Source organism: Cryptomeria japonica, chromosome 10 (assembly GCF_030272615.1).
Source record: "Cryptomeria japonica chromosome 10, Sugi_1.0, whole genome shotgun sequence".
NCBI lineage: Eukaryota > Viridiplantae > Streptophyta > Pinopsida > Cupressales > Cupressaceae > Cryptomeria > Cryptomeria japonica.
The window spans coordinates 411694093-411721052 of NC_081414.1; the positions used below are offsets into that span (position 1 = coordinate 411694093).

Here is a 26960-nt window from a genome sequence, read left to right on the forward strand (position 1 = left end):
ATGAGATTTGGGATTGGATGACATTGATGAGGCTAAGGAGTCATTGCCACCAACATCTACACCTAGGATGGAGGTCGAGCCACAGCCCATCAAGTCAAGTGAGGCAAAGGAGCCACAACAAACTCCTAGGACTAGACCATCTAGTACTACCTCTCCCCTAGAACTAAAGCAAGGAAAAGGCAGATGTAGAATGTTTTAATGAATTTTTTTCTGTTAGTTTTACAAAAACACTTTGCTATTTTCAATTTGTTTCAAACTATTAGGTATTAGCATTCCATAGGAGGATGCCATTTTGTACCCAATTTGCATTCAAATCAATCAAATATAACTTAGACTCAACTTGTTTCTGTTATGTACTCATTGGATGCATCTTCTCACTGAATTTTGCAACAACAAAAAAATGTGTTTCAAATGAAATTTAAGCATATTTTTTAAGTTGTCGAGATTTTGCTGAGTCGTGTTTTTGGGCTTGGAGAGTTTTTCCCAGGTATGGGTAGTTCAACTTTTATCCATGGTATTCTCTCAAACAAGTTTGACCACTTCATATCTTCAAAAAAATCATGATGTTTCCAATCTTCGAGAAAAATATAAGATGCTCATGATTGGTGGTATCTAAATAGTCAAAGCTCCATTAACTTGCAGCCTCTTGCAATTAAAATTCTCTCCTAAGTATCTCTTTTTTTCTATTTTTCATTCAACGCTATTATGTAATATATTATATTTTATCATAATATAATTTTATAATTTATGTTTTGAATATATAAAATTAAATACCAAATGTTGTATGCAAACTCAATAGGTTGCAAGTTCTTCTTCAACCGAGCAGAATTGAAGAACATTCTCCTTCATCCACTCGATCATGCACAACCATTTGGGAGCCGAGAAGTAGAGGATTTGGCCAATGTACTCTCCAACCTTCATCTCTTGTCACATAAGACACCTAAATGCAATGAGGACATGACAAAGAATCAAGATCTACCCCTTAAGTGTGCTTATTCGAAGTCTCTATGGATGAGGCAGCTTTTGCACGTGACACAACTAGTGGGAGTGGCACTCCAATTGATTGTGTTTCAAATAAAATTGAGCCAAACGTTGACCTTGATGCTTTTGATGAAGAAGAATTTGAAGACTATTAAATATTGATTGTAATTTTGAATTTTCATTGTGTAATGACATTGAGACTTGAGTATTTTCATCTTTGCACATTATGAATGTGATTATATGAGGTATTTAAATATTCTATTTATTCGCAATAATGAGTATCACTATTCTTATAATTTATAATTTTGAAAATACCGTACCCAAGGGGAAAAATATCACATACCATCATACCGATTTCAATATCTGTACCCGAACTGGTAACTTAGATGTTGGTTTACACTCTTCACATTTTGTTTTGTACAACTACCATCTATCTAATTTTGCAATAGATGAAGACCAATTTTAGCACCAAGTTGCACTCCAAAAGCACTACCATTTAAAGTTGACCCAATTAGAAACATCGAAAAAAATAAAAGTGAGATTTGTTTTGTTTTCTCACAAATACAATTGCAAATAAATTATATCACTTGGAGGACACCCGTATTTTATTCCAATGGACTCTTGGTGAAGTCAGAGTAATCATGGCTAGTAACAAATGGATGCCAACTATCCCAAAGCCTCATGGATGGTAAGTGATGTTATCTAGTAGCTGGCGCTTCTGAATAAGTGGTATCCCTGTGGATTATTTTAGCTCAGTTAGTACCTTCTGCACAAGTTCAGTGTGAACATAAAAGTGGTTTGAGTTATTTCTATTTTGTAATTCACTTAAGTGATAAACTGAAAAACTCTTATTTAGTTAATTAAGTCTAATAAAGTCTGGATAAGCACTAATGATTCAGACTTATCTTCCAAAACATCTACTGCGTGATATAAGAATACCATTCTTGAAAGATAAGATTTTTTTAGCTGAATAGTATAAAGATAGATACAAGATAAAAGTATCATAACTCAGTACAATGTAAAACTTCCATGCAGCTGTTAGTTTGACAGTTGTGGAGGATTACTTGTAAGCTTTCAAAGAAATACGAAGTAGTAGATATAAGGTGTAAATTGTTTGCATACTTGTCTTCGTTTCTATAGTTTGAATTTCAATGATTTTTGTGATTAATTCAATGTTTTTCAAAGCATTAAGTAATTTGTCATCATATTGGAATTTTTACAGTCCCTGAACAAAGTGAAAGTCATCCTTGAAGTCTATAAAGCAGCAAAGACTTTAGAAGACTTGTAGCACACGTCACCTTGCTCTAAGAGTACCACACTACAAGCACTCAAAAAGCAACATGAAAAACATTGACACGAAATTTGGAAAATATCTACACTATAATATTAGTTCTCAAGTTATTTATGTGAATGAGGTGCTTTTGATTTACTGGGGTGTATGCTGAGTTCCAACTAAAAGTGAAATATCTAAGCAAACAATCTTAATTAAATCTCAACCATTGGAAAGGAGAGAGAACCCACACCATAGCATAAACGCCTATCAATTTACTGAATGGCTGGTACATAACTTTCAAATAGCTCTCCTACTACACAAAGGAGTGTGAGACGAGACTCAAAACAATGCAAAGATCTTGGTTACTGTAAAGAGAACTAGCATAGGAGAACCACGCACAACAGCCAATCGTTGAGGGCTTTAGCTAAATGTAAAGGTATGCAAAAAAGGTCTTTGGGGAATGATGGAGAGCTTTAATGATGGCATTTCTGCTAAATGCGAGAAATAATTTGTTGTCATTTGCTTTCTTATATCATTCTTGAAGAACAACAAACAAGACAATTGCTTGGATATATTATCTTCACAAAAATGATAATAGCTCAGAGATACATATAACATACCTTTTTGTAAAAAAATGTATTAAAGAAATGGCACTTTAAGAATTTCTCTGGATCACGTTTCTCTCTCTCTTTTAGTAATTCAAAATATAAGTTTATAACCTGTAATTACAAAGAAAAATTTCAACATTAAACTACTTTAAAAGATATTCTTAGGGCATATACTTCCCTACATTTATCAAATGTACATATGAAGACTAAAAAAATTGGACTAAGCAAGTTTTTCTACAGACTTACTTCATCATTCAACCATGCACCAGGCGTCAAACATTCTAGTGTTTGTTTTGTTATTTCAATATTAGAACTTTTATGCATGACCAATACTTCCTGTCTGCAAACAAAAAACTCAATTATCAAGAGAGGTCATGCATGCGAACTCTTGAATCTGCAACAATAAAGTCATCCTACCTCCCTTGATCTTGTTAATAAATACATATTACAAGAGTTAAATCATACCTCCTCCGACCCTTTAAGACACGTGCTACCTCAGCTTCAGCTTCATCATCAAGTGGTGCAAGTGCATCACGTAGAGAAACAACCTGTAAGAACTTGTGCTTTATCAGGACAATTTTCACACAATATTTTAAGCATTATATGATAGTTTTCTGGACAAGATTACACCTTGAATACAGACTTGGACAGAGGGAAAAAGGATTTGCATCAAAAGTATTCCTTAGTTGATTTTCAAACAAACCCTTTGGCATACAGATAACAGAAAAACATTAACACTCGTCCAACAAAAAAAAACAGAAGAACACTAATAATACAAAAAAAAATTGCTGTACTTTTGAACTTTCAATTTTATGCAACGTTGATATTAATTCAGGAAAATAAGAAAGCTTACAATTGGAAGCAAAAATGGTAAAATGAGCAAACCAAACAAAGTCTGAGAGAGGATGTAGGGAACCCTTCCCCTACAGAAAAAACCAAACTACATTTTGATAGTGGCTCTCTAGGTGATCCAGGTGTGGCAGGAGGTAGCATTGTGCTTAGGAATTGACAAGAGAATTTCTATACAGTGGCTCACTGTTATTAGGGATTAATAATAAGGCGTAATGGGAAGTATTAATAGCTAGTTTGCAAGCTGCTGCTTCTCTCAGGCTGCCCAATAATGTGGTTGAAGATGACTCCGTGGTAGTGATTCAGACCATTAGCAAAGGAAAGAGCCCAGTTTGGAACAGATATATGGAAGAAGTAGTGGCCATTAAATCTAGACTTGATGAGATCAAATTCGATCATTGTAAGAGGTGGTTGAATTCAACAGCCCATCACCTGGCAAATGCAGATGTGGATTAAAATCCTTCAGTGGCCATTTGTAATCATTTACTGAATACTTGGTTAGATTTTAGCCGGCATGTAACATATCATCCACCTTGAATAAAAGTCTATAAGGCAAGATATGTTAACCAGAGTAGCCGGAAACTCCCGTGTCCCTACCTAGGCATGCGTAACCCGATATCTGAAACAGATACATATCCAATACGGCTGAGATACACGTTAGATACTGTACCCACGCATGCCCAAATAAACTTGATTTCCAACCGTGCCAAATACTATGTGATTTGATTTTTCCAAAATTTGACATAAATCTTCTTAAATTTAAGTTAAAACAACTTCATTCATGCAATTTTTTAAAAAAATTGGTATAAACAAAACATACATCAAATGAGAATTATCTTCCAATGCAAATCTACTCTTTTTGCATATTGTAAATTTTTAAATCACCTTATAATTATTTATGTAGCAATTGTATGTCTATATTACTTTTGAAGTAATGAAAATCTCCTCTAATAACTTAAGAAATTGTATTAAATATGTGTATGTGTTTTTTATGAATGTCATATCCAGCTGTATCCATATTCGGGGTCTTAAAAAATGACCGTATCCATATCCGTATCTGTGTCCATCCAACTTTGATGTTAGCTCACAAGGTAATATTTGTCATTATTGAAGAAGGGATTGTGTTTCATATTGGTTAATGTCACCGTATCTTGGCATGGGCCAATTGGATGTCTAGGAGATGATTGGGCATTAAGTGAGAACTTTGGTGGCACAAGCCATTAATGGCAGTAATTGAGATAATTTGTGTAGGAGGACATTTTAATGTGGTCAGTGTTTGTTGTAATCTGTCAAATTTGTGTTCGAAGACAATAAAAATCAAATGAAGTTCAGCAAGGGGAAAAAGTTCGAAGAAAACAAAATCGTGATTATATTCCCCTTTATAAATTTAATTTTTTTAAAATATAAGTAAAAAATTCATAAAAATAAAATAATATTATATTAAATTTAAACACATGTTTGAAATTTTAATTTAATTATAAATATATGTTAAATAATAAATATATTAAATTAAAAATCTGATTCAAATATTTTTAAATATTAAATTTGAATTTTTAAAATATTAAACTTTAATATATTGAGTAAAAAACAAATTTAAATAGCAAATAGACATGGTTCGAAATATAAAACATTAAGATATAAATTTTATTTGAAAAAACAAAAAATTAAAATAAAAAACAAACCTAAGAATTAAAATCAAAATGTTAAATATTAAAGGAGTGGATGCATTCCTCTTCTCTGACCCTCAAGCATACAATCTGTGTCTACAGCCATCCATAAACAGGTTCGTTATTCCGCTCAACCTACTGCTGCAGCCGTCCATGAACAAATTTGTTGTTCTCTTCAACCTGCTGATACAGTTGTCCATAAACAATGAACATCCAGCTCCTAACCGCAGGAAAATCGTCACAAATATATTGCAGAAGGACCTCAATCAGGCGAGTTCTTCTCCTCTAACTTAAAAAAAACCCCACAACAAGTTTTTTTCAAATATAATTTATTAAAAGATTCAAAGCACTACAACTCTGATTATTAACATCTTCATCTTTAATGATATTGCTTTCCGGGTGAGATGGCGTTGTGCAAAGCTGAGAGGCGATGCGAGCTGGGGGAAACCCTAGCCGCTTGAGGCTTTGCCGCCAGATGTGTGGCATTTGGGGGGCGTCTATTTGCTGAGGGAGAGAAGAGTGTTGTGTGAGGCAGCCTTTATATGCAATGCCCTTTGGGGGTTATTTCAAAGCTTTGGGCGAGGCGGCTTGGTGGTGCTGTGTAAGTGTGTCAGTTGCCCTTGCATGTTGGAGATCTAGTCCGTGCGGGTCGTCTAGGATTTTTTTCAGCTTGTTGTAGTTTTGTGGGAGGTGTTTGTGGTGTTTTGTTAATAGAGGCTGCATTGGGTTTTGTCTCTGATGCGATTCTAGTGTCCTAAGGGTGGTTGGGGGTTTTAGATTTTGTTTTCTTCCTTAACGGCCTTGCATGGCTATGCTTGGAGACTCTTCAAGAGAGGCAAAGATTCATTTCAAAGATGCTTTAACCATAGGTGTTGGTTCACCAAGCATGCATGATAATCCGAACTTTGGTGGGAATAATTCTAGGGAGGGTGAAAATCCAGTTCATGATGAGAATTTCAAGTATGCAAAGATTAATGGGTGCCTTGCAAAAAGCGAGATCCGGCCTGTTCTGGTGATTCAACCTGATTCTATGGGAGAGGATATTAACTACTTGACAAACCATGCCCTGATTTGCAAGTTTATGGGGCTTCGGGTTTCATTGCCCTTTTTGGAGTCATGGGCGCAACATACATGGAACCCAGAAGGGGAGATGGAAGTGTTATTTGCTGCAAATAGTTATTTCCTAGTAATTTTCTCTTGCATGTCTGATAGAAACAAGGTTTCGAAGGGGGACCTTATTTCTACAATCAGGTGGGCTTGTTTATCAAGTCATGGCATCCTGATTTCATCCCTCTGATGAGATTCCATCCAAGGTCCTAGTCTAGGTGAGATTTCTGAAATTCCCTCTAGAATTATGGCGAGAAGATATTTTCAACTTCGTGGCGGCGCAAATCGGCAAGCCAGTGAATCCTTCATGACAAATTATGGATAAAAAGGTAATTACCTATGCTCATGTTTGTACTGAAATTCATTTAAGGATACCTTAACCAATTGCTGGATTATGAAACCTTGTCGTTTAGATGTCGTATTTCTCATGAATATGGACATTTGCAAAGGGTACGTCCTAAAGCTAGGCCATAGGGGGCTTCTACTAGTGGTCGGCTCACCCTTCCTCTAAATAAGATGAAGGAAAAGCTCCCATGGTGGAGGACAAAGAAGGATTTATCCTAGTGAAGAATCGTAATAAGGGTAGAGGTCAGAAGAGATCCTTTAATTCCAAGGAGGCGGATGAAGTATTTAACAAGTTTGAGGCTTTAAAGGACTTGGACCGATATGATGGAACTATTGCGAATGTACATGTTGTTCAAGCCCTTATGGAAGCTGATACAATAGGTGCTAAAAATGATAGTGCCATTCCGGTTGGAACTCAGGAGGGAGACTTAAATTCACATATGAATTTACAAATGGATACAGATACCCCGTTAAAGACCTTTGCAGTAGTGGGGACACCTAAACTTAGTGTGGGATTAAGTGATTCGAATCTTATAGTTGTAGTCGACATTTTGGTGTAGTAGTCACAGGATAGTAATAAAGGTAAGGGTTCAACCTCAAGTTTGGGAATTCATCAAAAAGCCCTGAAAAAGGGTGCCCCAAAGAAGCCTCTAAAAGTTGGTAGGAAGAAGGATCAGGAGAAGGTAAAGCTAATTGGTGAGAACTTGGTGGAGTCTGGTGCGGTCAAGACTATCGACTCTTATTTCTCCCCATCTCATAAATGATTGTAATTGTTAAATTTAGGTGATCAGATTATATAGATAGAAAATTCACACAAAATGCGCTGCATACACCAAGATACCCTGGGAAAACCTTCCAACTTGAAGGTGAAAAACCCAGCAATATAGTTCCTTATCAATTGAATGATCTCAATTACAAGCAGGCTCAAATAATATGATTCTTTTGTAATATATAATCAATCTTTGCACAACGAGATATGTGATATGATCAATGTATTTTGTTAGATGAATCAGATCCAAACTGTTAAATGATAGTCCACGAACAATTGACGATAAGCAATATACTCGAACTGCAAATTGGTTTGACACGATCAAAGATTATATTGCTGAAGATGATGCTGATTTGCTTACACGATCTGCTGAAGGTTCGATTTGCTTGTTATGTTAACCATTCGATGCACTTGAAGAGAGAGGGAACCGAGTTATATGTACCCATATGTGGATGTCTCCAACCAATCTGCCCCTTCCAAGCAACAAGTCTCTTAATCAAAAGTCGGCACTACTTCAATTAATGTGTCTTTCTCCAAGGGTGGCAAATTAAAACAATAATCGGTTTGAACTAACCGATTAATAATAGTCATTATTAACCGTTTAATTAGACCACTTTTAATTAAATACGAATTACAAATTGGTAAGGATAAGTATTAAATCGAACTTATAAATGTGTGAGGCTGATAGGCCATTCACACATTTCCATTTGCTATGTCGGCCTGAAGGATCCGACCATAGCTATCACATTAACACTCCCTCTTAGCTAGGGAGGAATCCTTCTTGTTAACTGAGTCATACAGTGACATCCACCATGGCTACTCCCAGAGGGTGGAACAAGGGTTGGAACCTCAAACTTCTCTCACAGAGAAGAATGCACAAGAAGGGCTGATACCTCAAACTTCTCTCATAGAGAAGAATGCCCAACAAGGGTTGATACCTCAAACTTCTCTCACAAAGGAGAATGCATAACAATACATATCAAGTAATTACTGATGTTGAGACTCCCTCTCAGCAAGGGCTTTATTCTCCACAACTCCAAGCTTGTCTCAAAAATGCACAAATTTCACTTTCGCAAGAGGCTTGGTGAGAATGTCAGCCGTTTGTTCTTCAGTACAAATGTATCTCAACTAAACAACATTCCTTTGTACCATATCTTTCATATAGTGGTACTGAATCTCAACATGCTTTGTTCTGTCATGAAATACTAGATTGACTGCAAGCTTCACACAGCTTTGGTTATCACAATGAATGGTAGTAGGCTCCGATGATTGTCCAAACAATCCTGCAAGGAGCTTACGAAGCCACACTGCTTCACGAGTTGCCACACATGCTGCAATGTATTCTGCCTCTGCAGTGCTCAAAGCTACTGAGGACTGCTTCCTGCTACACCAGGAAATCATAGCAGATCCCAAGCTGAAGCAACACCCAGAGGTGCTCTTCCAATCAATAACACTCCCTGCCCAATCAGAATCAAAATATCCTTCAAGTATCAAGTCCACACTGGAAGAGTATTTCAAGCCATATCCGACTGTGCCACGCAAGTATCTCAAAATATGCTTGGCTGCAACTAGATGTATCTGTCTAGGTTCACTCATGAACTGGCTAAGTGCACCCACTGCATAGCAAATATCTGGTCTAGTGTTAACCAAATACATCAAGGACCCAATCAACTACCTGTACATGGTAGGTTCCACAAGATCTGAACTAGCTGCAGCTTCCCTCAATTTCTTCAAGTTAGTTTCCATTGGTGTGGACGTAGATTTACAAACGGTCATTCCAAATCTCTTCAAGATATCGATGGTGTATTTTCCTTGACATAGGATGATCTCATTGGGCCTCTGCCAAACTTCCAACCCTAGAAATAAGTACATGAGTCCTAAGTCCTTCATTTCGAATTTAGAAGTCCACTCCTTCTTGCATCTATCAATGAGATGATCTTCTCCTGTGACAAATAGGTCATCAACATAAAGTACCAAAATCAACATATCACCATTGAATACCTTGAAGTAAAGGTTTGGATCAGCATCATTCTTGCAGAAACCCAAACCCACTAAATATCTGTCAATTCTTTCATACCAAGCCCGAGGAGTCTGTTTAAGACCATATAGGGCTTTTTTCAATCTATAAACATGAGACTCTTTCCCATGAATCACGAACCCCTTAGGTTGCTCGATGTAGACCTCTTCTTCAATCACACCATTGAGAAAAGTTGTCTTCACATCCATCTGATGTAACTTCCATCCCTTAGTTGTTGCAATGGCAATGATGGTTCTAATGGAAGTATAGCGAGCAACGGGAGCAAATGTCTCTTCATAGTCTATTCCCTCTTGTTGATAGAAACCACAAGCCACAAATCTAGCCTTGTACTTATCAATGCTACCATCAGCTGCATGCTTAATTTTGTACAACCACTTGGAAGATACAACAAACTTCCCTTTCGATCTAGGCACAATATCCCACACATCATTTTTGAGAATGGATTGATACTCCTCATCCATTGCATCTTTCCAAACCTGTTGTTTTGAGGCTTCTTCTACACTGGAAGGTTCAGACTCAATAAGATTACACATCAATGCAACATAGATAGAGAATCTTTGATGTCTTTTACTTTCTCTGAGCATGCCTCTAGGAGCGGCAAACTGTTATGCTTCCCGCATAGTGTTTCTTGCCCAAAGAGGTCTCTTTCGAGTCACAACAATATTTCTAGGCCCATTAGTGGGATCCAAAGGTTCAATTGGATCATCATTCATATCAAGTTTTGTAGACTCCCTTTGAATCTCAGGAGTATGATCAACATCCATGTCTTGAGGAGTCTCGTGATTATCATCGTCCATCTCCATGCAAGAACCCTTAGATTTCCTGAATGCACATCTTCCTCAAATGTGACATCCCTACTTACTTCTATTTGCTTCTGACCAGGAATGTAAATACGGTAGGCTTTGTAGGTATCACTATAGCCTACAAATATCCCTCTCTTGCCAGAAGGTTCCAACTTGGTCCTCTACATCCCTACTTACTTCTATTTGCTTCTGACCAGGAATGTAAATACAGTAGGCTTTGGAGGTTTCACTGTAGCCTACAAATATCCCTCTCTTGCCAGAAGGTTCCAACTTGGTCCTCTTGTCCTTGGGAATATGAATATACACAGGACAACCAAAGACTCTCACGTGACTGATATCAGGTTTGATCCTTGAAAAGGCTTCTTCAGGAGTCATATTTTGTAATATCCGATGAGGACATCTGTTCTTCCTGTCTGCAACCACATTTTGTTGAGGGTTGTAAGGGACACAAAACTCCCTCTTGATCCTTGCCTCAATACAGAAATCACGAAAGCTACCCAAGGTGTACTTACCTCCATTGTCAGGCCTAAAAGTTTTAATTTTCTTCCCAGATAAATTTTCTACAAGAGCTTTAAACTCTTTAAACCTACCTAGGACTTCATCAGACTCTTTAGACCTTAAGAAATAAATCCAAGTCTTCCTAGAGTAGTCATCTAAGAAATTAACATAATACAAACATCCACTTAGGGTTAGAATTGACATTGGACCACATAAATCTGAATGTACAAGATCTAGTATTTCTTTAGACCTACTTTCACTGCTATGAAAAGGACTCTTAATATTTTTACCCATAGCACAACCTTTACAAGTACCATCATGTACATGATTAAGTTTAGGAATACCTTTTACCATCTTCTCCAATGATGGAAGAGCCCTGAAGTGAAGATGTTCAAGTCTTTTGTGCCAAAGTTCGTTGGAACTGGAAGAATCGTGAAGAAGAGCTTGCACTGGAGGAGTGGAGAGTTTATACAAACTCTCATGTCGATTTTCGATCACATGAGCAATCAGAAAATGCAATTTGATATCCTTTATCCTCTAAGGCTGAAATAGACACAAGGTTTCTCTTCATCCCCGGCACAAACAACACATCACTTAGATGTAGAGAAACTCCAGATTCAAGGTTTAGAGATGTAGCACCAAATCCTCTTACTGAATAGCGTGCATCGTCTCCAATGATAACTTGAAGATTTGACTCCCTTCTCCACTAAAACAGAAAGGTGCTCCCGATAACCGGTGATATGTCGAGAGGCTCCACTATCAATTAACCAAGTATCACTGTCGGTAGGGACATTGCTTGATAATGCTGCTATGAAAAGAAAACCATTGGAGTTATCTACAAACTCCTTCTGAGATGAGACTTCATTGATGTTTGCTCCTTGATGATTTGGTCTTGTCAAACAATCCTTTGCAAAGTGACCAAAACTGTCACACCTAAAACACTGGATGCGAGAGAGATCTTTCTTCTTCTCCTAAAATTAGGTACGGAACCTGATTTCAGATCTCTATTCCTTTTGAAGTTGCCCTTCTTCCAATTCTTACGTTTCTTGGTAGATTGAGTGGCAAGAACATGTGCATCTTCATTTTGAGAGCTTTTGATAATTACCTTAGCTGTCAATCTTGATTCTTCTTGAACACAATCCGCACGGAGTCAATCAAACTTAGGTAATTTGGATCTTCCACTTATGCTTTGGATAAATGGCTCCCATGAATGAGGAAGGTCATTCAAGGCTAGCATGACAAGGTCTTTATCAATCACTTGATCTCCAATTGCGGTTAGTTGATCTCTCAATTCTGAAATTTTCATGAAGTAGGAGATGACTGAATCTCCCTTTGCCATCTTGACTTGGTGGAGTCGCTGCCTCAAGGCAAGAGCCCTACTCACGTTGTTAATCTCATATAAATCTTCCAAGGTCTTGAACATATCTCTCGCAGTTGTCATCTTGGAGATGAGAGGTACCAAGTGATCCCTCACGGAGTCGATTAATATCTTCTTCGCTTTGATGGCATTTTTCTTGAATTGAAGCTTCTCCTCATGATCTTCAGGTTCAGATAAATCCTTTTCCTCCACTAATTGAAGAAGATAATTTTCTTCAAGTGCAATGAGTACTCTAAACTTCCATGAGGTGAAGTTAGATGCGCCTTCAAGCCTATCTTCAACTTTAAGACCGTTCACCATTTTCGAGACTTAGAGATACTACTCAAAGGAGAGAGAGAGGAGAGAATACTTAGAAGTTGTAGAGAATCTGATTGCGATCTTCTTTCACTGTGGCTCAGATACCATGTTAAATTTAGGTGATCAGATCATATAGATAAAAAATTCACACAAAATGCACAGCATACACCAAGATACCCTGGGAAAACCTTCCAACTTGAAGGCAAAAAACCCAGCAATATAGTTCCTTATCAATTGAATGATCTCAGTTACAATCAAGCTCAAAAATGAAGCCAATAATCACAGCACTATAACCTAATTCTTTTGTAATATATAATCAATCTTTGCACAACGAGATATGCGATATGATCGATCTATTCTGTTAGATGAATCAGACCCAAACTGTTAAATGATAGTCCACGAACAATTGATGGTAAGCAATATACTCGAACAGCAAATTGGTTTGACACGATCTGAGAATATATTGCTGAAGATGATGCCGATTTGCTTACACGATCTGTTGAAGGTATAATTCAATTTGCTTGTTATGTTAACCATTCGATGCACTTGAAGAGAGAGGGAACCAAGTTATATGTACCCACATGTGGGTGTCTCCAACCAATCCGCCCCTTCCAAGCCACATGTCTCTTTATCAAAAGTCAGCACTACTTCAATTAATGTGTCTTTCTCCAAGGGTGGCGAATTAAAACAATAATCGGCTTGAACTAACGATTAATAATAATCATTATTAGCCGTTTATAATTAAACCACTTTTAATTAAATACGAATTACAAATTGCTAAGGATAAGTATTAAATCGAACAATAAATGTGTGAGGCCGATAGGCCATTCACACATTTCCATTTGCTATGTCAGCCTGAAGGATCCGACCATAGCTATCACATTAACAGTAATTTCATGGAATGTAAGGGGGTTGAATAGCATCCCTACACAAAAGGCTATTTGGGAGTTAATTGGTTCTCATTCTCCTAATGTGGTTTTTATTCAAGAAACTAAGTTATCTGGGGAATGTATGTTGAACAGAGTACCTAAAGTTCAGGCTCGTTGCCATTGTCAAGGCATTGGGGCACAAGGTAATTCTGGGGGTTTGGCTTGTCTTTGGGATCCTCGCAAGCTCACTCCCATCTAGTGGATTTCAAGGTGGTCTTTTATTTCTTTGGTGGGTTGTGAGTCTAGTGAGACACTTTTGCTTACTAATGTTTTCCTTTGGTCGCATATTACATTGGACTGTTCTCTGGCTCCACTATTCCCTTGGATCCTTGCTGGAGACTTTAATCCAATCTCATGTCTTGACGAGAAAAGGGGAGGTAACCCTAGGTTAGACCCTTCAGAGAGCCTTCTAAGAAAAAATATTGAGCTCTTGAGTGTTGATTGTAATTAGGGAGGGGCCAGCCCCTTCTCCAACGTATAGGGCTGGGCCCTATACCTCACAGCACATCATAAAAACCCCATGCTACTCCACGCCACATAAAAGCTAACGTGCCAAACAAAATAGGGCCAACCCTATATAGAATGCATTTCGGATTAAAGGGAAAAGAATATAAATTAAAAGGATAAGCCGACATGAACACAAGCCGACATACAAGGTCAATGCATCATATAAATAAAGACACTTCCCACCTCAATAATACACATTCATCTTTCATTTCATCCTATGCGAAATATATGGTTCTGCTAAATGCGAGTTAAAGAAGGAATGTTATATCTGCCATTACAGCGAAATACTTCTGTTACATCGGCGAACTACAGCTGCTAGTGAAAGTATGAAATTCATTCATGTGAAAAGCGAACTGAGGTTGGAGGAGAGCAAACTGAAGTTGCAGTCCATCAAAGAGAAGACTTCACATATTACAGTCCTAGGGTTTGAACCTGATTGCTGTTGGAAGGATTAAAGGTGCAAATGTGACTACTTGATGCTTGTGAAAGTGCAGTCTTGTGGAAGACATTATCAGTCCTAAATGCAATCACCTTCAAGTACATGAGATAAGTGTTGTAACCTTCATATGAATATAATTCATAATCAGATCTGAGGATCTTTTCAAGCTGGGTTTTTCCTCCAGGGAGGTTTTCCCAAGGTAACCGTGTCTTGTTCTTATTTTGTTCCCTTCCTTGTTCTTATTTTGTTCACATATTAATTTAGTTAATAATTAAAGTCTGATTTTCTGAGATTAGATTAATCTGAAAGTGTTAAAATCAACATTGAGGTTGGTTGATGTCAAACCTAATAATGGAATTTTTACTTGGAATAATAGAAGATGTGAGAGGGATGCAATGGCAAAGCATCTGGATAGATTTTTGGTCTCCTATTATTGGATGAATGAAAATTGGGCAACCAGCTCATAAATTCTTGACTGGAGAGGTTCTGATAACTGGCCGATAAAGTTTTTTGCATCTCTGCTTAGGACTTACAAAAACCCATCCTTTAAATTTCAGCTTAGGTGGCTCTGAGATCCATTCAGGACCTCATGTCACAGTGGTGGAGGGAAGGGAAGTCAGCACATGGTACTACTATGTTTTGTTTTGTAAAACAACTGCAATTTGTCAAATATAAGCTTAAGGTGTTGGAGGAATGGGAGCTTCGAGAGGAGATTTTTTGGAAGCAAAACCTCAGAGTTGAGTGGCTTGAGGAGGGTGACAAGAACACTTCTTTCTTCTATAATATTGTAAAGGATAGAAGATGTGGCAACTCTATCACTTCTCTCATTACCTCTGGGGGAGTTCAGATCTCTTCAGCTAAGGAGATTTGTCAAGAGGCCAACAGATTTGTTTTGACCCTTTTTACTAAAGATACCCCCTTGCTGGAGTGGAGGAGAGATGTATTCTGGATTGTATCGCCACCATTGTTCCCAATGTGATGAATGAGGACTTGCTTAGACCCATCTCTTTGCTTGAGGTGGAACAGGATGTATTTGGTATGAGGAAAGGAAAAGCCCTAGGCCCTGATAGTTTCCTAATAGAATTTTATCAAAAGTTTTGGTATATAATTGAGGATCTCTTTGAGGTGGTCATGGAATCCTATAGAAACAATCAGCTGCTAAGGGCTATGAATGCCACATTTCTAGCTCTTATTCCTAAAAAGGTAGAGGCGAACTCTTTGGACTCTTTCCATCCTATAGCTCTATGCAATGTGGTGTATGGGATAATCACAACGCTGATAGCGGAAAGGTTGAAGCCATGGCTTAGCAAGGTAGTTTCTAAAGAGCAAGGAGGATTTGTAGATGGGAGGCAGATCCTAGATGGGATCATTATTGCGGCAGAGACTATTCATTATATGATAGAATCTAAGGAGAAGGCAATGTTTATTAAATTAGATATGGCCAAAGCTTATGACAGAGTTAGATGGACCTTCCTTCAAAATGTTCTTGTTGCCTTTGGTTTTAATATGGTCAGGATTAGCTGGGTTATGAACTACATCACTTCATCTTCTTTTGAAGTCCTTATCAATGGAGAACCCACAAATTTATTTGGGGCAACTACGGGTCTTCGGTAGGGGGACCCCCTCTCCCCTTACCTGTTTATGTTTATGGCTGAAGGCTTAGGAAGGTTTATCCAACGTTGAAAGGTGAGACACATCATGATGAAGGATTGGTGAAGGTGATCAAATTGAATAAGATGATGCAATTTGGGAATATCTCCCACCATAATCACCTCAAACAATTGAAAATGTTGAGTATCAAGAGATATTGCCAAAATCACAAACTCTTCTTTGTGATGAACTACAAGATGAGCAAGCTGAGGTGGCACCTAGTCATCACCAACCAAATCCCATCATTCCAAGTCAAAGCATCCAAATTCAATGCACTTGACTCATCCAACGAGGAGGATAACTATGTGGAGGCACAAAGCTCGATGTACCTAACCTCATCATTCATTGGTCAATATTCCAAAAAGGACATATGTCCTATTTATTGTAATTTTATCATTAGTCAAGCATTGAATGTTATGTAATGGGTGTAACAAACCCTAATTAGCGTTTCTATCTTTCAATCTTGACCATTGATGTGGATTTGATTCTGACCATTCAACTGTGTTCAGAGCACTATATGAGGCTTGCTCTCCTCATTTGTAAAGTTTTAAATAGGCAATAGTTGATAGCAGACCCAGTTAGAAGTACAGTAGAGTAGGAGGAGAAGGCAAAAATTGTTGCCAAGCTTGTAAATAAACATCCTTTTTATTGAATTCATGGTAAATAGTGGTGTTTCTTCTACATATTGCATGGTTTCTTGTAATGCCCCCAATTTTTAAGGTGATATTTTATAAAATTGATTCTTATTAAGTTATCAAAATATAAATAAAATATTCATTGATGACTTAATATTAATTAATTTAATTAAATAATTAAATATTATATGTACCTTTATTAAATTAAGTTTCCAATTTTTAAGTCGGCCTTATCTTCTAGAAAGTTCTTGGAGGTCTTTATAAGGAGGCTTGCTGGGAGTTGTAATGCATGCTTGTTTTGATAAAACGTTTTATGATTTCTGGAGACGGAAACCTTAAGGAGTTGGACAGAAGAGTTGGATGAAAACCTGACTCTTCCGAAGAGGTGGATTCGCAACGTAGTTCACAGCTGTGCAAATTTGTGAAGTCTCCTTTGGAGACAAATTTACAGTAATAAGCGATCTTGATAAGAATAGGGGAATAGATTATTTCATCTTTCAGCAATAGTCTGAATTCTTATAAGTTAGCTGTATATTTCATATCTGCCCAGTTTTTCTGTGAAATAATAGAGTATGGCTATGGCTTTATGAATATTGGGATTATTGTGCGACGTCATAGGTTCGATTATTGACGGCAACCTTTCTAAGATTCCAAATGATAGGCAATAGAAGTTTGATATCTATAATAAGCGGTGAACATTTGGAAGGCCAAATATTGAATATATGATGTGTCATGAATACTCGATATAAGCTGACTATCGTCTGTATTCAGCTGTGGTTTGAATAAGATTATTTTGTTATTGCTTGGCCAACTCAGCTGCGTGGTTTTATATAAGGGCAATGTATTAAGGTTTTGGTGCACGAAATTATTGAGCTATTTTTGTGTCTTTTACCAAGGTCGGCATCATTCATAATTGATATTCCTTTGCCGGAAGGAAGGGCTCGATGTTGCTGTGAAGACATGGCTTCCTGTTGTTGATTTTCTGAGAATCGAAGGCATACATATTAATCGCAGAGGTGGGAGAACAGAACAAGAATGATATCGCAGAGTTCCATAAGCTGTGTGAGTCTGTTGTGGAGCTTATTTGCTGAAGCGCCTCCCAACGCTGAAGCAAATACATATATCATGAGTCCCAGAAGTCAAGAAGCGTGTGTGGTATGTTCCTTATTGTTAAGAATTCATTGGCTTAAAAGACTGCAGAGTTGTAATAATTGTATTATTTATCTTTGCCCTGAATTTCCGATTCTATTGCAATTCTGTACACAAGCTCTGAAAGACATATATGCAATATCTGAAGCAAGTGTAACAGCAGAGTCGAATCTAATATAATTTCGAATTGTTTTCCACTCATTTGTGTCATTTGAGGATTTTTGCTATTATTACCATTTAGGGATTTCACATTCCTTGTTGTATCCTCATGTTAGATGAAGTTCATTGATTGTGATGGAGTAGCGTGTGGATGTTGATAATTCCTTGGTTCATATTATTTGTGGTTGGATGATTTTCAATTGCAATACATAGTTGGCAGAGAACATTAAAATTTGCTAAGTTCAATTGTGGATATGTTTATTCAAGTTGCATCAGTGTATTGGGTATTTGGATGAACGTTCATGATATGAAAACCTTTCATTTACCTTGGAAGATTGCATATATTTTGTGTAATTGTTGGCAACATGGCAAAGCAAAGACCAGTTTAAGGAATGTGTCCATCCTAGCATGATCCAATGCTATCATTGACCTTAGCAATAGATTAGACTTCTCTAAAGCCTCATCCTTTTTATCTGTTTTTAACAAATCAAGTAAATTCCCGCATTCTAGCAGCATTCAAGCAAGAGTTCAAGTACAAACATAAGTCCCCCACTGTAATTCCAGCAATATCACATCAAACCATTGAGCTTATCCATGTTCATGTATGTAGCTAGGTCGGAGCCCTTCTAGGGCCGACCTAGCACACCTTGCATGTGTATGGCCCTACCGGCCTTAGAAGACATAAATGTTTTTGTATTAACCAAGCCCTAAGTGGGCGGCATATGTAACTTGTGTAATTTGTATCTTAATTATGACCTATTCCTCTTGGCGCCAATATTGGCAAGGCCGACCTAAAATGATTTGGGATGCTAGCAGCACATACATATACAAGTCAGCATTCATTGTTCAAACACACACTCAAGCGAATTACTTCTCTAATCAACGAATTCATCTAAGTATCCAGCGAATCCTTCTAAGAAATCAGCGAATCCTTCTAAGAGGTCAGCAAATTCATCTAGAAGACAGCGAACATCATCTAGAAGGCAGCAAACCTTATCTAGAAGACAGCGAACATCATTGAGTGACTGCGAACTGGTTTCAAGTGGCAGCAGTCATCATTTGAAGATCAGAGAACTATTCTTGAAGGCTGTGAACACCATCCTAGGATCAGTGAACTTCATCCCTGTGACAGCAACATTTGTATTGCAGATAAGTTCATCATTATAGTTTGCCCTAGGTTGAAGATATTACTGTGCATGGTTTGCTGATTGCTTCAAGTTGTGAAGCTCATTGTAAAGATACATTTGGTTATTGCTTAATCAAGATCTGAGATTAGTTGCTGGGTTTTTCACCTCCAAGAGGAAGGTTTTCCCAGGGTATATTGGTGTTTATTGTGCACATTGCTTTGGTTCTATTATTTCTGATTATTTTGCTACAGTCTGATACAAAATTAACAATCCACACGTCAAAATCTGACATTTGGAACATTGCAATCACCTCAAGTGATCACTCAGTTCAGCATTTGAGATTTTGTTCAAGAGAGGATAAGATACCTTGGTATTTTATTGTGTATGAAATGCATTAAAACACATCAACAGGTGGCATTTTCAAGACATCCTTCGGAATTAAAGTTTGTTATTTGAAAACATAAGTTGGAGAAAGTACAAACACCCGTGTACAGCAGTTATATTCTTACATAAAGGCCAATGCTTTCATGGACATTTTTTAAAAAAATGTGAAATACCAGCCAAACACATGACAATCTTGTTTGACACATGGAATATGTTGATATATTTGCACCTCATAAAAAGTCAAAATGCAAATGATGTAATGTATATGACACGTTAAAGGCAATGCAGTGATGGATCAATACTTTAATGAAGGCAACGTACTACATGCTTGTGCTTTATAATCAATACGAAGACTTTAAAGTAAGTCAATAACAGAGATATGATGGTGAGGTATAGTGTGACACTCCAATTAGGACTACACATGAAATGTATGACCTTGCATTTAAACGCTGATAAGAATAAATAAGAACACATTGATAATAGAGTTTATCAGAGCACTAATCAGAGATGCATGATAAGCAGAACTCAAGGTGTAGTGATCAATGGATAACCAGGATGCCAGAAGAGAGCATATTTGGTTGAGCCTAGAAAACATTCAAAAAAATGGATATTTATGCGCAATGTTTGGGTGCGTGTCTTCAATATGTTGACAGTGACATTTCCTGGGTCTTTGATTATCATTCTAAAGGAATCAAGGATGAATTATTGCATATATTTTCACTTGTCTAATACACTTACTTTGTTTTAGGGTCCATACTCTAAAGAGTCTGTGTCAAAGGACCAGATATAACATTATGAGTTCAATGTTGATAACTACCTTTACTTAGCATCTATTGTTTTTCTTATGCTTGATAAAAAATAAAATTTATCTCATGGTATATGTCTCGTGTTGTAAAGAGTACATGCATGGATTATCCTCTATCATCCACAAATCCCCGTTTGTACTAAAATATATAGAAATACCAACTAATAATAGTGTATAAATCAAGCCCATGAAGGCCAAGCTTTGGGTCCATGCAATTATGTTGTAGAAGCATAACAAAAAAATGAATATTTCAAAATGTGAAAGGATACGGTCAACCAGTCAAATCCAACTAACAATGAAATGTATACCAAGCCCATAAAGGCCAGGCCAAGCCTTGGGTTCGCACAGTTCCATAGTATAAGCATAGCAATACAATGAATATTTCGAAACGTAAAGCAATATAGTGGAGCAGTCAAATCCAACAAACAATGACATGTAAAACGAGCCCATGAAGGCCAAGCTTTGGGTCCACGAAGTTCAATGTTAAAAGCATAGCAATAAAAATGAATATTTCAAAATGTAACGAACTACGATAGAACAATCAAACCCAGCTAATAATAACGTCCAAATTGATGCCATGACGACCAAGATTTGGGTCCAAGTAGTTCTTTTGTAGAGGCATAGCAAGTAGAATGAATATTTTAAAATGTAAAGGAATACAATGGACCACTCAAACCCAACTAGAATTGACATGTAAACTGAGCCCATGAAGGCCAAGCTATGGATCCATGCAATGACATTGTAGGAGCAAAGCAATATACATGAATATTTCAATATACAGTAATGCAATTATGCAACCGATAAAATGTTTTGTGGTTAATACATACCTGTTTTTCCAGTTCTAAAAGACTTCCATTGTCATCTTCATTTTCCTCGTCGTCTTGCTTTTCCTTGTATTTGGTCTTGAACTGCAATGCTTCAAGCTTGGCACGGGCCAATGCAATCTCCATTTCAATGGCCTTCAATTTGAAATCTCTCTCTGCAACCTTTCCTTGCATTTGCTTGTACAGCGGCTTCCCTTCCTCGGGTGGCTTACCCACATCCAATGCAATGGCCTTCAATTTGGAATCTCTCTCTGCAACCTTTCCGTGCGTTCGCTTGTACTGCAGCTCTCCTTCCTCGGGTGGCTTACCCACATCCAATGCTTCAAACTCGGCGGTGGCCAACGCAATCATTTCATTGGCCTTCAATTTTGAATCTCTCTCTCCAGCCTTTCCTTGCGTTCGCTTGACTGCTTCCTCGGGTGGCTTACCCTCCTCCCTCTCGCCCTCCCTCTCGCTAATGATCTCAACATCAGCGAGGACAACTGGAGTGAAAGAGGGGCGCCCACTATCAACGACTTCTCCTTCGCCCTCGGTCTCAATCCCGACACTATGAGTAGCACCGTCAAAGCGTTCATCCTCAATCCTATCACCACCTCTGTAAGTATCAATGACAGAGCCTTTGTCCTCAACGCCAGCACAGTCAGTACTATGGTGATTCCCGCTTGTATAAGCAAATTTGGCCTGCAGAGCAGCGATTCTCTTCTTATACGATTCAAGAGATTTTAAGTCTAAGTTAGAGGTATCGTAACACCTTTCCGGCATCATCCATTCCTGTTCCAACTGGTTATCAAGTTCGCTCTCTGATGAAACCCTAGTTTTCTGGAAATTTGTGGGTTTGTGCGGCCCTTGAACAGTCCTCTTCAGAGGGCTTGGAGGAGGCAACTCAAACTTGGGCTTGGCCGTGGCTTTGCTCTCACTCCAGCACCACCTGCTCTCCACAATGGAGGAAATGAAACGAAAGGGCGTTTCCTCCTGCTGCTGTCTGGACCGCTTATTTCTGTGGGCAAACTCCGCGTGATCGGCTCCGTGAGGGTAAATCCTGTTCCTCCTCTCACAGCTCGCCCGCCTTGGGCGATCCGTCAGCGCTCCCTTTCGATCTGTAAAACCCATCACAACAAGCTTCGGCTTCCATTTACGCGGAAAACCATTATCCCCTCCACCACTTCAGTGCAATCCGCACTTGAATTACTTGAGTCTGCAAATTCTGAACCCTTCGCACTAATTTCAAAATTTCTCCGACACCCTGCGACCAAACCCTGTATTTCGTTTCTCTTTTGTTTCAAATTCCTTTGCATTTATGTTTCTCTGAAGCCCTTTATTTTTGACCGCTTCGAGCATGTGTTTGAAATTTCCATTCTCTCAAGAGGTAACGGTACATCGATTTTGCGATTTTTTGTCTTCCTTATTTTCGAGGAAAGTGTGCAGCTCTGAGGAATTATTTACATTCCTTTCTAAGTTACTCATATAAAGTAAAACGTATCCTTAGTATATTATTACCTTTTTTCTTAATGTGTATTTACCAAGCTCAAGATTTAAATTAAATTTTAAAGATTTTTTTAAATTAAATCAACTTAGGGAAGATCAAGAGTCACAAATTAGAATCTACTTATTATAGATCACCTAGAAGTCAATTATAGAAGACTAAGAGTCACAACTTTGAATTCCATATTAGATGTCTATTTGAGATTTGAACTTTGATCTCCATAATGAAAATTTAATGCTTTAACCAATAGAACTCAAACTTTGATTTCATAGATTTCCTAACAAAAATCAAAATATACTTTCTTTTTTTTAATTTTTTAAGTTATGGTATATGAAGATATGCATTAGTGTATAAAAGACATAGATGCATTTGTGCATCCTAATGACTAGGAGGGTTTGAATTTTTTTGTTAGTAATATATTTTTCATTATGAAATTTTTGTTTATATATGCTTTTTGTTATTTATATGTTATTTGGTTTGTATTAAATCCTAGTGCAATATGACTACTAATGCATTCGTCAAATTTTTAAATATAAAGAAATGATATCCGAGAATTAAAATAAGTTGACTAAGTTTCTTAATGTTTATATTTTTTAAAATATAAAAAATTATTTTATCTATTATTCTATTGGATATAAACTTTTGACTATTGATTGAATTTTTTTTAGGTATTTTCACAATATTTTTTAAACAATACTATTTTACAATATTATCATTATTACATAATAGCAACTATTTTTGTCTTGTTACTTTTGACTATGCAATACTTGATAAGTGGAGATTTAATTTTTAATTATAATTGTTTAAAAATATATATATAATTATAAATATTAATAATTTTTTATATAATGGGATCATCCTATGGTGTGATGATTAAGTGGTTGCATTTTTAATGGTGCAACCAAGCTTCAAATCCCCACTTGGCTCACACAGTGATCATGCTTGGGTGGGCCCATCGAGGATTTGAACCTTGGTGGTGGTTTCACCAAGCAAGTGTTTTAGTCGTTGTACTACATGGGTCACCCTATTCTTATGTTTAATTAAGTTATAATTATCATTATTATTAATCCCCTATTAACCCTAGAGATGGCATTCAGTGGATTGTTCCTAAGGAGGGTTGGATAAAAATCAACTTCGATGGTGCCTCGATGGGCAATCAAGTGGTGTCAGATGTGTTGCTAGAGATCATGAAGGGCGTATATTGGGGGAGAAGATGCAATCGTTAGAGGTGGCTACTAATAACTTGGCTGAATTTCGAGCAGCCCTACAAGGGCTTGAATTGGGCCTAGAAGTAAAGGCAAAAAAAGTATATTTGGAGGGCGTCTCCCTAAACACCATCAACGTTATCTAGCAAAATTAGACCCCAAATTGGAAAATCAATATATGGTTGGCTCCTATCAAGCTTCATGATCACGCATGTGTATAGGAAGGGAAATGGGTTGGCAGATGAAATAGCTAAGAAATCAGCAACAAAGAATCATGGGATGGCATCGCAAGAAAGAAATTGAAATATATTATGAAGTGCAAGTGATTTGATGGATGTGAGAAAGGATATTATGAATTGGTATGCCTTGAAGAGGGGAGAAAATGAAAGCATATAAGGAAGGTATGGGGTTCGTGTGATAAGTGGTAAGGACGAAGACGTGGCATTCGAACTAAATTCAAATGATGTTGTCATCATGTATGGTAGTACGGTTGTTGAAGGAAATGTGCAAATTATCCCAATAATAGATAATTAAGGTTAAGTGGCAGATTGGAAAAGATTTACCCATACAACGAAAATCATTAATGCAAAAGGCATTGTGCCTTCATGATGTCAACACAAGGCAGATATTTATAAAATGATGGAGGTAGCGGTAAATGAGTCACCTTGTGTTGTTTGTCTCTATGAGCTAAAAGAAGAGAAAATGAACACGATGATTCCGCTTGAGTTGACCAAGCGGTAGATGTCCTCCTTTGGGGAGGTGTTTGATAAAAGGTTGGTGGCTATACTTTTCATGGGTCACCCCTTGGTCATTCATGTTGTAAGGACCATTCTGGGGAAGGGCTTTTTTAATTATAATTATTTAAAAAATACATAAAACTAGAATTGTTAATAATTTCTTATATAATATTATATAATAATATCATAATTAATATTTAATAATTTCTTATATAATATTATATAATAATATAATAAATTAACATAAATTAATGTAATAATTATTTTTATAATAATTATTATAGATTAATTATTACCTATATAATTATGCATAATATTAATTATTATAATTATTCTTATGCTTAATTAATTTATAATTATTATTATTATAATAATAATTATTATTATTATAATAATAATTATTATTATTATAATAATAATAATTATTATTATTATTATTATTATAATAATTATTATTATTATTATTATTATAATAATAATTATTATTATTATTATTATAATAATAATAATTATTATTATTATTATTATTATATAACTATATATTAATTATGGATCTGACTTGATGGACTTTATTAATCACAATGCTCTCATTGATATGGATCTCAATGAGGCATCCTACACTTGGTCTAACCGAAGGAATGGTGAAGATATCATTCAGGTAAGACTTGATAGATCCCTTGTCACTAATGATTGGATTTTTTCTCATAGATGCTCCCTTTCTGTTATTAATAGAATTGGTTCGGACCATTATCCCATCTCTTTTGTTGCTGAGAATTTTAAGAATAATCAGAGCTTCCCTTTTCGGTTCGAAATGATGTGGATTTCCCACCCTAATCTTGAAAAATCTATTGCCAACTAGTGGAATATTGATGTAAATGGAACTGCCATGTATAAAGTGGCCAAAAAACTTTAAAATATCAAAGTCAACATTAAGATATGGAACAAGAAGGTCTTTGGTGATATTTTTTATGCAAAGAAAAAGCTAAAGGAGGATCTGGTTCAGATCCAAAATTCTATACAGAAAGATGACTATAAAAAAAACTCCAAAGCCATGGAAGATGATGTTTTAGTCAAACTTCACAACATTATTTCTAGGGAAGAAATCTATTGGAGGCAGAGATCCAGGGCGATCTGGCTAGAGGCTGGGGACAGAAACACTAAATTTTTCCATGTGACATCTTTAAAACATAAAGCTGTGAATAGAATTTCAACACTTATTATCGAGGACAAAACTCTTCTCAATAAGGATGAAATCAAGGATGAAGCTTTCAGTTTCTTCAATCAGCTTCTTACTAGTAACAAGGACATTGATCATTCCCATCAACACAATTTGGTTAATATCATTCCCAAGATCATTAATCCTTTTCAGAATAAGGCCCTATCTGTTATCCTGTCTGCTGGTGAAATTAAAAAAGTTGTCTTTTCATTTTAAGGGGATAAAGCTCTGGGTCCTAATGGCTTCCCTATGTTTTTCTTCCAGGAATTCTAGCATATTGTAGAAGAAGACACAGTTAATGCGGTCAAAGAATTTTTTGGATCTAGAAGAATTCTTAAGGAACTCAATTCCACATTTATTGCCCTAATCCCTAAAGTTGCTGGGGCGGACTCTATGGGAAAATTTAGGCCAATAAGTCTATGTAACTCTTTCTATAAGATCGTATCAAAAGTTTTGACCACTAGAATTTTAGTTGTTCTCCCCTTCATCATCTCTAAGGAGCAAAAAGGTTTTGTTCCTGGCAGGCAGATTTTGGACTCTATCATTCTTGTGCATGAGAACATTCATTCACTCAATGCTGCTAAAAAAGAAGGCTTCCTGATAAAATTGGATCTGGCAAAGGCTTATGACAGAGTGGATTGGCATGTTCTTTTCAAAATCATGGAGGCTTTTGGATTTGATGAAAAGATAATAAAAATTATCAGAGAGCTGATCACCACTCCTATGTTTTCTATTCTGATTAATGGATCTTCTACTAAATTCTTCAAATCGTCAAGGGGGCTCAGACAAGGAGATCCCATATCTCCTATTCTTTTCACCATTTTGGCTGAGAGCACGAGCAGATTGATTTACAAACTAAAATTGAGTAAAACCATCAAAGGCCTTCAGCCTTCCTCTGCTAATGTTTTTTGCTCTCATCAACAATTTTTTGATGACGCTATCCTCATGGGATATTCCTCTGTTAGGGAGGTTGAGGCCTTCAAAACTGCTCTTAATTCTTATGCTTTGGCTACTGGTCAACAAATCAATTGGGACAAATCAGCTATATATTTCATGAACACTCTGATCATAAGACAATAGAAGATTGCTAAAATTATT

At 36.8% G+C, this 26960-nt stretch overlaps 1 protein-coding gene across 1 annotated transcript in view; it reads right to left on the reverse strand.

Annotated features, from left to right (window-relative positions):
- LOC131038494 (ubiquitin-like-specific protease 1A) overlaps window positions 1–22638 on the reverse strand; it is a 59865-nt gene extending 37227 nt beyond the window's left edge. Inside the window, exons 1-4 of the mRNA XM_057970931.2 lie at window positions 21225–22638; window positions 3328–3410; window positions 3109–3202; window positions 2875–2973 (exon numbers count right to left, since the gene is read on the reverse strand). Coding sequence (XP_057826914.1) covers window positions 2875–2973; window positions 3109–3202; window positions 3328–3410; window positions 21225–22331 — 1383 coding nt within the window. The 5' untranslated portion in view covers window positions 22332–22638. The remainder of the gene's footprint in view (window positions 1–2874; window positions 2974–3108; window positions 3203–3327; window positions 3411–21224) is intronic.
- Window positions 22639–26960: the final 4322 nt, after the last annotated feature.